Below are 13,216 nucleotides of genomic sequence, written 5' to 3' on the forward strand. Positions count from 1 at the left end.
ATGGGTGCTGGTTCAAGTCCCAGCTGCTCCACTTCCTTTCCAGCTCTCTGCTATGATGTGGGAAAGCAGTAGAAGATGGCCCAATCCTTGAACCCCTGCACCCATGTGGGAGACCTGGAGAAGAAGCTCCTGGTTCCTGGTTCCGGACTGGCACAGCTCCAGCTGTTGTAGCCATCTAGGGAGTGAACCAGCAGATGGAAGACTCCCTCCCTCCCTCCCTTCTCTCTCTCTCTCTGCCTTTCTTTCTCACGCTGTGTAACTCTGACTTTCAAGTAAATAAATAAATCTTGAAAAAAAAAAAAAAAGAAACTGGAGGAAATCAATGGGACTCTGAATTTTCTTGTTGTTGTTCAGATTAATCAATCAGTAATCCTAAATCAAAGGAGGAAACTAATGCAGAGAATGACTCACCCTTCAGGGACCCACATAGATTCCTGGTACTTGAGAACAGAATAAACTTGGCCATCACCTACATGTTCTCAGCTTCACCTACAACACCAGGGCTGACCTATGAGGACTTCGGCAAAACAAGTTTCACCTCTCTGGGAAACTGAGTTCAATATTTCTATCATGCAAACATTTGCCTATGTAGGCACGAATTCAATGAATATATTAGGCAAAAGCAGGCTATTCTTAGGAATATGAGGGAGCTTCAAAAAGTTCATGGAAAATACCTGTCATAAAAAATTACACATGGATTTTCAAAATTTTTATGCCAAAATAAACTTATCATTTAACTCCATTTTTTGACAAACTTTTAAAAATTTCTTCATATAATCTGTTTAATTGCATTTTGTTGGAATACTTGAGAGGACTTTGTTCTCCCATAATTTTCATAAAATAATTGCTATTTTGTCAGTAACATTTGAGTGCTTCATAATAAATGCATATGATGCCTCAAGAGGGCTTTGATCTGTTGTTACTGGGCATGGTACCCACAGCACATCTGGGACAAAACCGTTCAGCAATGCTTTATCATCATTTGCAGATTGCACAGAAGCAAATTAAATGCCATATACAGATGGAAACAGCCTTCGGGCAATATCACATTTTTTGTGAAACACCTTGGAAGGCTCAAAATATTTACAGCTCCTATTTGGGTCTTCAGTTTTCCCCAGACCATAGGTTTGTAGATTGAAATTATTTAGGATTACCATATTTGAAGAGCATGCACATAGTTTGCAGAAAATAGGGGATTTCATGGGCTGCAGGGCCGGAGTCGTGAGCAGTGGGTTAAGCTGCTGTTTGCCATGCTGGCGTCCCATGTTGAAACGGCAGTTGGAGTCCCAGCCACACCACTGCCTGATCCAGCTCTCTGCTCGGATTCCTGCCACCCACGAGGGAGACGGATGGAGTTCCCGGCTCCTAGCTTTGGCCTGGCCTGGATCTGGCTGTGGCAGCTATTTGGGGAGTGAGTTAGCAGATGGAAGATCCCTCTCTCTCATTCTCTCCTTCTCTGTCTCTCCTTCTGTCATTCTGATTTTCAACTAAATAGCTTTTTAAAAAGTAGATGATTTTGTATGATGACAAACAGAACTGAACTGAATTCTCTGTTGTAAGTCATACCTCAATTTTTGGCAAAGATAAACCAATCTTACTATAATTTATGTTGAATGTCTTCACTTTACCTAAGTGTTTCTTACATAATTAGAAGAAAATGTGCCCAGTCTATACAACCATGGATCCAAATGCCCAAAACAACCCCACTTGGTTAAAATCTATAAGTCAATAAATAATCTATTTGGGTGATGAGATGGCTTTTGCATGCCTGTAACCTACTTCATCCCAGAATGGTAGTGACACAACTTTCCATGAAAAATGAATAATTTTTCAAAGAATAGCAAATGAAGGAAATATGAAATTGAGTCCACTAACCTGTATTTTATTATTTCAATTTGCCAATCAACTTCAGCTAATAAGATATTTATCACTGTTGCCAATTAGTGAGCTTGGTTTAAATCATAGTATGGTACTAATAAGTGTAAACTGTAAGTAAAAAGAAACTATTCCTAGTTTTTTTTTGAAGTTATTACTTGATTTCAAAATTTAAGAAATGTATTTTGAAAATTTCAATGGTTATTGCTGACAGATTTTTAGCAGAGAGGATTAGTTATAAAAGAAATATAAATACATATATCTAAAAATGAATGAGGTTACTGTAACATCCTTATTCTCAAACTAAAAATTTGCATATGTCCACTTATATTTTTGTTATTAAAACAGAGGTAACATAAGTCAATATTGTGGCTCTGATAAAGTCCATAAAAAATGTGACTCTATACCACAGAATGAGCATATAATACACCAAAATAGTAACTCAGTTCCTCCTTAACCTTACCCATCCTACCTAGAGCTGGTTTCTTTCTTTTCTTTTTTCCCCTTAAATCTCCAGTTTTCATTTTAACACATTTTTCTTCAAGCTCAGCCTGTAGGTTCAACACTTTCTCCCCCATTCCCACTAACCCACAAACACATACACACACCCACTCACAAAATTTGGATTCAGAAAAAAATGGATTAAAACACGGAAAAGGGGTTAGGAGGTAGGAGGGACAGAGATGATAGAAGACCTGTAGAAGTAACAAAGTCACTTCCATTATGATCATGCAACTTCAGGTGGTTTTAATAAGTGGATGGGGCCACTACTGTGGTGTAGCAGGTAAAGCCACTGGCATCCCATATGGGAGCCGGTTTGAGTCTCAGCTGCTCCACTTGCTGTGGCCTGGGAAAGCAGCAGAGAATGGCCCAAGTCCTTGGGCCCCTGCACCTGCGTGGGAGACCCAGAGGAGGCTCCTGGTTCCTAGCTTCAGATCAGCCCAGCTTCAGTGGTTGCAGCCATTTGTGGAATGAACCAGCAGCTGCAAGACTTTGTCTCCTCCTCTTTCTCTCTCTCTCTGTCTCTCTCTCTCTTTGCCTCTGACTCTCTGTAACACTGCCTTTCAAACAAGTAAACAAATCTTAAAAAAAAAAAAGTTAGTGGCTCTTATTTTGTATCATGGACTATGAAGAGCACACACAAACAATGTTGCATATTCTTTTAGGACAAAGGTAGACTGTCTGCAACTTACTCACGTGCCTCAAGTCCTTTTAATCTGAATAAAAACACCTAAAATAAGATGCAAAAACATTACACAAATAAATTATTTTATTAAGCCAAATCCATGTATTTCTCTTTCATGAAATATTTCTAAATGCCACCTACAACAAAGAAACTACTGTGACTACAGAAGCCCAGGGCAGAAGTAAAAACATGAGACTCTAAATAGGAGTGGTGGGTTAAACAGAAATCATAGAAGAAATTTCCTTCAAATATTTGAAGAAAGAAAATTGTGTGTGGAGGTGAACTGTTTGGTTTCTATTGTTTTTTGGTGATTGGGTGATTTTATAGGTGTTTAAGAAACACCTATAAAAGCAACAAAAATTGATTCTAATGTGTCTTTTTCTTGGTGACTGCCCATGCAGTCAGTGCACAGTCACTGAGTTACAACAGTGATTGTTAATAGCTGCTCTTATCAATAAGTGGATGCCACATACAAAAATAATGTTGTTAAACATCGTGTTTTAATTTTTTCTGGGCTCCAAGATCATGTATGGAGACTTTTATTTTGGCCGTAGCTTAAAGTACACGCACTGCATGAAAGATGTATTTTAACTTCTTAGGATGAGGTTTGTAATTGCCTTGAGCTATATATACTCTTGCTACTTGCTCATGATGGCGTGGACATTAGAATTTAGAAATGAACCAAGGAAAATGTATTCGTTTCACTAGAAATGGGAAACTGTTTATAGGCTAAGTTAGGAAATGTGTACCAAATAGGTCATTGATATCTGGATACCTGATCATGAACAGTTGATTTGTTTCAGCTGAAACAATCAGATAAATTGATTCATGCATCACATCTAAGAAATGACTTAAAAGTTAACAAGCCTATCTAATCGGAATTATCCTGCCTCCGTTAAGTACAGTTGAATAGGTTTAGTGAATTTATCACAAATGCAGAATTTTCTGAGAATGTTTTCAATATTCATTAACATGTACTGGAACTGTGGCACAGAAGGCTAAGCCGCCACCTGTGGCACAGGCATCCCACATAGGTTCTTCTCCCAGCTGTTCCACTTCCGATCCAGCTCTCTGCCATGGGCTGGTAAGGTGGTGCAGGATGGCTCAAGTGCTTAGGCCCCTGGACCCACATGGGAGACCCAGAGGAAGGACCCACATGGGAGACCCAGAGGAAGCTCCTGGCTCCTAGCTTTGGATCGGCCCAGCTCTAGCCTGCAGCCATTTGGGGAGTGAACAAATGGATGGAAGACCTTCCTCTCTTTCTCCCTTTCTCTGTCTGTAACTCTACCTCTTAAATAAATAAATAATTTTTTAAATAAAAAAGTACAACACACACACAAATGTAACAACAACCACTGTCTTTTCCAAGTCTAAAAAGCTTAAGAGTACAGAATAATTCTGTAAACTTCTCTGGGACTGAAGGACAATGATGGGCATTAAATTTTCAAAAAGGACAATTCACAATGAAGTCTTCCCCCACACTGTTCTAGGAGCACCAAGCCTTTTTTCTCACTGAAAAAAAATCCACTCAGCTTCACCTAAAAAGACTACTGCATCACATTCCTCCTCTCAATGCCAACTCTGTTTAACCAGGAGGCTCACTTTACTTGCTACTTCTTACATCCAGGATATAGAATGAAATGTAAATAGTATGCACATTTTTTCTCCAAGGCATTCCCAATGGCAATCAAGTACCCTTAACAATTTGATTGTCTTTTTTTAAAATAATTCAAATAACTAGAACTAACTTCAAATGTATTCTTTCTCAAACTTCAAGGCAGTATCAAGGTAGTAAAAATAAACAAAAAAGCAAAGAATTTGATTGATCAGCACTAATCAGCATTTCATATAATGATTTAAAATAAAACAATAAAAGAAAATCACAATCTCAATGTAGCAATATTATAAACAGCTTTAAAATATAACATATGCATAGCTTTGAATTTTCCCTGTGAATCAATGAGCTACACATAAAACTGCCTGCCATCTATTCAAAGTCAGTTACTCTACATATAAAAAATTTTAATGCATGTTGCATTGGAGCATCTTGCATTGATTTTGTAATCAATTAAAGTTCCATTTAACCATCACTGGATACCTGGAGTCTATTCTTAGTAACTCATCTCACTACCTGTTTATGTGCTGTATTCAAATAACCTACTTCAGGTCCAAAATAACCAACTAGGAATATTGAAGAAGAAAAACAACCTACAGTAAGGCACCAAGATTTTGTCTAAAACCAAATGTTAATAAGAAACCTTCAGAATTGTGACATCAAGACAAGGCAGTTTAAAGGAATCTATCACATCCTCGCCTACAGGCAGTGTCCGGTAACGCTTCTCGTTGCTTGTTTTTCACTTCAGGTGTGGCAAATGGGTGAGAGAACCAGAAGGAAGAACAATCCCAGGATTTGAAATCAGACTCAGCGTGTCTAACCCCCATTTCTAGCACTTCTCGTCTCCTGCCATGACCGTGTCAGAGACGCAGCTGTTCCCCTCTGGTTCTGCTGCTGCCTTCTCAGAGGGGCGCTTTGGTCTGGGGGCTTGTTTGTGACGTGACCATTCCCTGACATGATACTCCATGTTGACCCCACGCAGGGAAAGCTGAGGTTGCATTTCCACTGAAGTGGGATAGAAGCCTGGTTTGTGGGGAGGGAACTGCACGTGGCGGGGAGGAAGATGAAGGGAAAATTCTGGAAACAGGGCTTTTTTAGTCTTTGTTGACTGCTTTCAGATAGGAAAATGCAACTTGAAACACTACGTAAGCAAGGGTTTTGGTTAAAATTCCTGTCAACACTTCTAGTCAGCTGTACAAATCTAAAATCAAAAAAAGCTTTATCCTTAATGCGTCAGCAAACAAAGCAATGAGATTTCTTTTGTGTTGCTTTACAATGACAAAGTATTGCCAGATTCTTCTTTTGAAACACAATGTAATGTGGTAGAAAGGTGTGTGCCTACAGAATATGACGATACCCAAATGAAGGGCAGAAGACACCGACTGATCTTTGTTCTGATTCCCCAATCCCCAGTCTCAACTCCTGGCTTCCAGGTAACAAAGCTAATTGTTCAGTGGGTGACATCAGAGATGGAGAGCAATGAGAAATTATTTGCAGATAAAATAAAGACTATGATGGTGGTGAGGGGAGACAATGCAAGTGACAACCAACAGAATTTCACAAAATTTCAAAGACCGTCCCAGAAAAGAGATGGAGGAACAAGTGTTGAGTGGTAGGGGGAGAGACAGAAAACCAACAATTCAGAAACTAACACACCGATTTTTTCAAGGTTTTACAACAAATAAAGTATATGCCTCCAATTGTGAGGTCAGTCATATATCAAAGAAATATGTTCTGAACTCCCAAGCAAATCATATGGCAATGGTGATTATGGTATAATTTATAAGCAGGCTTTTGTCATGCAGAACTTGAACTAACAATAGGGGATGCTCTCATTTTCAGGGATACAAAGAGGTGTGTATCTGATTGCTTCCAAACACAGCTGGTCTAATGAGCCTCTGGAGCTGAGATCTCCTTTGTTTCCCTGAAGGACACACTTGTTTTGGGCTTGGAGGTATAGAACATTCACAAGGAAGCCCATATAAACACACAATCCATTGTTCCAAGCCCTTCCACATGAATATGTGAATTACAGCACCTGATGTTGACTACCATGTGCGTCACACAGTGGTCACTGAAGAGCACACAGTCTACCTTTGGAATTAAACTGTGTACCTTTGGGAAATTCCAAGAGTCCATATCCTAATTTACATGCAGTTGTTTACTCAACACTTTGGAATTAAAGCAGAAGGCGTGCATTAGAGACCTTTTCACTCTTCATTCTGATATTCCTTCTCTGTGCTTCTGGGTACAGTTATCCTTCCCAAACTGACACTACACATACTACTGATAAGGATACTCGAGACCAAATCAGAAGGTCTTAAAGTAATGTATCTGGCTGACATGAGTTAGATTATTTTTTGGCATTCTAATTAAGTTTGACTTAGATGAAAACTATCCTTAAATTCTACTACAAACACAGGTAAAAAAGATTTAACACTAACTTCATATTGTTCGCTCTGTGATAACTGATGGTGGGCTTTCTTTCTTTCAAAAATGAGGAAAAACAAATAAATTCAATAACTTAGTTGTACTACTGGGAAGCACACAGCATACCTGAAGGCTGGTTTACCCACTAGGTCCTAAAATAAGGCAGATGTATTTTTACTATTCATTTACAAATATCCTAAATATTCCTACCTATGAAATACTTAACTGCTTTTTCTTCAAATTGAGCTTCATTCTGATTTTTCACTGCAGTCTGACTAGTATCTTCCCAAGATAGAAGTTTAAATGGTAGCTTCGGCTGTTTAAGAGAAATGTGAGTTATGAAAAAGACTCATAAAACTCTATTATCTTAAAGTAATTGAAAGCACTGTAAGAAGTAATAGCTATAAAACAACACTAATAAGACTATAGTAATTTCAAACTAATTTTTACATTTCTGCATTTAGAGAAAAAGATTTCAAATAATACTTTTTTTTTTTTTTGACAGGCAGAGTGGACAGTGAGAGAGAGGGAGAGACAGAGAGAAAGGTCTTCCTTTGCCGTTGGTTCACCCTCCAATGGCCGCCGCGGCCAGCGCGCTGCGGCCTGCACACCGCGCTGATCCGATGGCAGGAGCCAGGTACTTATCCTGGTCTCCCATGGGGTGCAAGGCCCAAGGACTTGGGCCATCCTCCACTGCACTCCCGGGCCATAGCAGAGAGCTGGCCTGGAAGAGGGGCAACCGGGACAGAATCCAGCACCCCGACCAGGACTAGAACCTGGTGTGCCGGCGCCGAAAGGCGGAGGATTAGCTTAGTGAGCTGCGGTGCCGGCCTCAAATAATACTTTTTAAATGGTCTCCAAAATAACTCCTTATCTAACATGAAGTCAAAAATTTGGAGGAACTTAATACTTAGAATTTAAAACATTTTACACTTCAGCATTAGAAATAAAGAGTAGTGGTTCAATTCAAAGTGTTTTCAATTCTCTTTCCTTCAGAAAGACATCTCTGGAAGTAACTGATCCTAAGTTCCAAAGTCTAAGACATAAATGAATCAGTCAGTTAACTAGGCAGTTTTAGCCAGTAAAGAAAGTGACTGAACACTTAGAACCATAGCTGTGCATAACATAGCTTGGATGCAATGTGACTGGAAATTTAGGAAGATGTGATTAAACAAAACTACACTTTGTTTACATTTGCCAAATAATTTAAAAATCTACCAATATAAACATATTCCTCAAATCAAAAATATATTCTTCAAACTTGTGTCAGTCCTTCTTTTTAAAAGGCAAACATTCTTGAGAAAGATCACCTGTAACCCAGGTATCAAAGTCAAGGTAGGACAACAGTGTAAGTCCAGATAGACATCTGCTTTTATAATTCCAAAAGATAAAAAATGGCTTTCACAATTTTATTTGGTTGAAAAAAAAGTAAGAATAATATTTCAGGACCAGCACTGTGGTGCAGCAGGTTAAGCTGCTGCCTGTGATGCTGGTATTCCATATAAGTGCTGGTTCGAGTCCCAGCTCCTCCATGTCCAATCCAGCTCTCTGTTAAAGCACCGGAAAAAGCAGTGGAATATGGCTCAATGACTTAGCCCCCTGCTAGTCCCATGAAAGCCTTGGATGGTGTTCTAGGCTCCTGGCTTCAGTCTACCCCACCCTGGTCACTGCAGCCATTTGGAAAATGAACCAGCAGATAGAACCTCTCTCTCTCTCTCTCCACTCCCTACCCTCCAACCTGTAACTCTGCATTTCAAATAAACAAAAAAGAATAATTTTTTTAAAAAACATATTTTTTAAAAAAAGAATAATGTTTCATGATATAGAAATTGTATGCAATCCAAATGTTGGCATCCATATATACAGTTTTACTGAAATACAGCATCATCATTCGCTATAACTGTTTCCATGCTAAAATGCATGGTTGAGTTACTTCAAGAGAGCATAAGACTCACTAACTAAGTTAAAAATATTTAGAATCTGGCTCTTTACAGGAAGGACGGTGACCCCTGTTTCGAAGGGTTTCTTATCCTAAGAATTATTTCTTGTTTCACTGAGGTCACAGTATGGAAACTCTTTCTGAAAGGAAACAAGGCAAAAAAAAAAAAAAAAAAAAAAAAACCACACACTAAATAGGAACAATAAAAAATAGGAACTAGGCAATCTTCACTTAAATTTTAAACCTTAAACGATCCATAAGCATAAATATATTCACCTATAATAATATAATACATTCCTAAAACCACACAAGTATTTTCCTTCTATTCTTTACTTCTTTTTATGCACCATTTTCTTCCAATGTCTTTCCTTCCTTTATTTCTCTTTCCCTCCCTAGTACTTATTTATCTACTGAATTAATTTATCCATTTGCTCATCTTTATTGAGGCAAGCCATTATGTGAGGATTGAGTGCACACTTATCAACACTATGGCAAGGTCTCTGTGTTCATGGAGAAGGTCTCTTCATGTCTTCAAAAGAGAAGACAAAGACTTAAATAAAGAAAATACCCAGGGATTGTAATTTGAGGATGAGACTGAAGGATTCTGTTACATGCTGTGGTCAGATTAAGTCTCCAGGAAGAGGTAACATTTGTTCCAAATAAGGATGGGAATGGGCCAGTCATTCAAAGAGCAAAGGGAGAAAGTATTCCAGGAGAGGTGGCAGAAAATGCAAAGCTCCTGAAACAGGAAAGGGCCTACTTACATTCAAGAAAAAAAGGGGCACTAACGTGGTCATTCTTGCTGTGAACCAATCTGTCCCTTTAAATTATGAGTATCATAAATGTCAACACTATTTACTAAGAGTCCATTAAGGCCCAAAACTTGCACTGTGTACTTCTTTTCACATTTGTTCCTATTTTTTAAACTCACAACAATTCCTAATAGAGGATATTATTAATTTGTTCAATTAATACATTCTTTTAAATTAGAGAAAAATATATAAAGACATTAAATATGTTGAAATTACATCACACTTAAATGGCAGGGCTTGAATTATAATCCAATAAAAGCTGGATTCAATGGAATCTATACTAACTCTCAAATCCAAATTAAAGGTCATGCAAACACACACCCACACACATTCTTACACACATTTTGCTTTTTAATAATCCCACAAGATGGCATTAATGGAAATATCATATGCTGACAATGCAGTTTTATGAGCAAATAGACAATTTTTTTTTAACATCAGGGCTGTTTTGTGTTTGTATATAGCAGAGGACCGGGAAATCTGTGAAAACTGTTCTGCAGCCTTTTCCTTAAAATTTCCTTAAAATTACACATGTATGTACTTCCGAACTTCATTTTAAAAGAGGTCAGGTGATGGTTAAGAAATATACATCCTATATCAAAACATAATGTTTAAATAAAAAACATTACTTGCACACATTTTTGCTTTTATTTCACTTTACACGCTGTACCAGGGATTATTTTACCATGTGGCTGCAACTCCTTAATTCTGGGTATGACATCTGGCCTGCTGAAGTGTAGGCAGTCAAAGCCATGGGGAAAATGACAGACGAAAGATTAAAGAAAGCAAAGATCTAAACTTAATTAGCTATGATATTGTGCAGTTAAATGATGTTTCTATTATTTTTCCAATTCTTTATATTGACAGAAGGAGTTTAGATTCATCACTAAGCCCACATATGGCCTCTTTCCCCTGACCTACATTTAATTTGTGACAAATTTATTAGTTATTTTCTAATAGCCAAGTAAGCACTATGGGCTATAATTACACCCAGAATGCAGTAAAGGCATGGGATCTCTTGGAGGTTAATATTTTCTATTTCACTTTATGAGCAAACACAGAAATATTACTAACACATTATATGATAGTTATTAACATGGTAATAAGCCTTCACACTTTTAAAACTAAACATTAAACTCTAAGAAATTAAATCTAGACTATTAAGTGTAACAGAAATTTTCAAAAATGAATTCATTTTAGAACCAATTTTTAAAAACAAAATAATCACTGATTACGATGACAAAAATACTAATATATAAGAAGAGATGTTTATTAGTCACTTTTTCAGCTCACTTTAGTGTTATCACTTTTGGATAATTTAAAATTTATGGAAACATTCTAATGTTGTTTTTAATTTCTGCCAGAATGTTTTGAACGTGGTTTAAAAAATGAAATCGAAGAAGCCTGAGGAGGGCTTTAATAACAACTTTCTTTGGTCTGTTTATTTAAAACATGATGAATAAGCAAAAAGGAAAGGTGCAGAATGGAAGAAGAAAAATTATCCCTGCTCCTTCCTGGAAGTGCCTCCAATGATTGGACTGTTCATAATTTTGCACTAGAAATGAACAGCTACCTTCACATGCTACTAGCCAAACATATATGATACCATGGTCCCAGCTGTCACAGGCATGTAAACCTGGAGTTTTAGGGCTCGTAAGTATTTACAGAGTTATAAAGAGGTAGTAATATTAAGTCCCAAGTAATGCTTGACTTAACTAATACATTCTAAAACTTGTGTAGTTTCTTGTAGGATTGTATTTGTGAGAAGGCACAGTGTCATCATTTTACCAAACTAAATGCATACTAAGTCTACTAATAAATCATTCTTACAGAAAAAAGGGGGAGAGGAGGGTAAGATCAGGAACTTAAACAAATCATGAAAAAAATGCTACTGAAATTCGGTTCTCCATAGCTCCTGAGATATTTCAGTACAAAAGCACAGAGGCCAAGTAGATGCAAAAATACAAGTACTACCTGTTATGTAAGCAAATCAGCTTTAGCATCCTTGTATCTATAAACTGAGAATACTAATATCTACCTTATAGGGTTTATTGCGAGGAATAAGTGGCAAAGATTGCTCTGTAGCTATTAATGTCATCATTAATGTGTCAGAGGTGATTCTCTTCTCTTTTGATAAACAGACAATTACCCTTTGGCACCAACATAGCACCATCCTGTCAGGAGTTAATGAAGGCTGATTAAGTAACTGTTAATAGACTGAATCACAGTACTAGCGAGTTTTCAAGACCCCAGATTAGGGAAATCTGCTGTAGTATTTGTTTATATTCTTGCAAATCAGGCAGAGAATGGGAGAAGAGAATGCCCTAGGAATGAGAACCATGGTTACGTTCATGATGTTTTATTAATACCTAGAACGTCTGAGGCTTGTTTTATGAGTCCATGGAAATTTGCTTCAAAGGCATTATTGCAGAGCGTTTGTTTCCCAATCTGTTGTTTTCTATGATTGCTATTTAGAATGCTGTCTTTCAAACCTCTCCTTGTTATCAGCAGATATAAGACAAAATGAATTAACAGGGCTATGTGCTCAAAACTTGAGACCTATTTAGGGGTGCGATATGAGAAGTATAAGCATATATCACGGAGAGTGGCCTTGAAGCAATCACGTAAGTTCTGCAACTCGAAAGAAACGGAACCCAACTGTAAGATGGACATTGATTCTGAAGACTACTCGAAACTCCCTGAGAAGCTCAACACTGCGAAATATCACAGTATGCTGAGATGGATTTTCTTTTCACAAGAAAATATAAGCTGTAATTCGTATCAGCCCCAGTGCCCTGCGAGCCCAGCACTTGGACCGTGACAGTGGCACCAAGTCTTCTATTTGTGTGTGTGTGTGTGTGTGTTTTTCCCCCCAGAAGTGTTGCATTTTGTGAACTCATCTGCAAGGGGGAAGGTGCATGAAGATGCATAAAATAAGGTTTTCCCTTGGGAAAGCAATTTGCGAAATCCGTAAAACACACTCATTTCATTCTCACTAACATTTTTTTTAGTAAACTTTCATAGAAAAATTAGGCCATTGAGCTTAAAGACTACATTGTCTTTGCATTTTTAAAATGTTTTCAAATGGCGTATGTTTTTTTAGGGTTTTTTTTTTTTTTTAAGTAGTTTGGCACAAGGAGAATGCTGAGTCCTGAAGACTTGGGCTTTTCATTCTGTTGGATAAACAGACCGAGGCACGTTTTTATATTTCTTTTATTCCCAAAAGAAAATGACCTAGTCAATCAACTCCCATATATTCAGACACAAGAATAATTCTCTCTATGCATATTCTATTTTCAAGTTTTATTCTGTCATAAATTTGGAATTAAAATTAACTTGCAAATTTTAGGTAAAACAGA

General features: G+C 37.6%; 1 protein-coding gene and 1 long non-coding RNA gene across 22 annotated transcripts in view; one reads left to right on the forward strand and one right to left on the reverse strand.

Moving 5' to 3' along the window:
- LOC138847228 (uncharacterized) overlaps window positions 1–309 on the forward strand; it is a 90,498-nt gene extending 90,189 nt beyond the window's left edge. For both annotated transcript variants that reach the window (XR_011384937.1, XR_011384938.1), the window contains exon 4: window positions 44–309. This is a non-coding gene — a long non-coding RNA (uncharacterized lncRNA). The remainder of the gene's footprint in view (window positions 1–43) is intronic.
- CEP128 (centrosomal protein 128) overlaps window positions 1–13,216 on the reverse strand; it is a 475,965-nt gene that overhangs the window by 64,838 nt on the left and 397,911 nt on the right. For 17 of the 20 annotated variants that reach the window (XM_070065330.1, XM_070065327.1, XM_070065329.1 and 14 more), the window contains one exon: window positions 7,333–7,422. The exons of the other annotated variants lie outside the window; for them this stretch is intronic. In XM_070065330.1, the coding sequence (XP_069921431.1) occupies window positions 7,333–7,422 (90 nt within the window). The remainder of the gene's footprint in view (window positions 1–7,332; window positions 7,423–13,216) is intronic. 20 annotated transcript variants of the gene reach the window in all.

The sequence above is a fragment of the Oryctolagus cuniculus genome, chromosome 20 (assembly GCF_964237555.1).
Source record: "Oryctolagus cuniculus chromosome 20, mOryCun1.1, whole genome shotgun sequence".
NCBI classification, from domain to species: Eukaryota; Metazoa; Chordata; class Mammalia; order Lagomorpha; family Leporidae; genus Oryctolagus; species Oryctolagus cuniculus.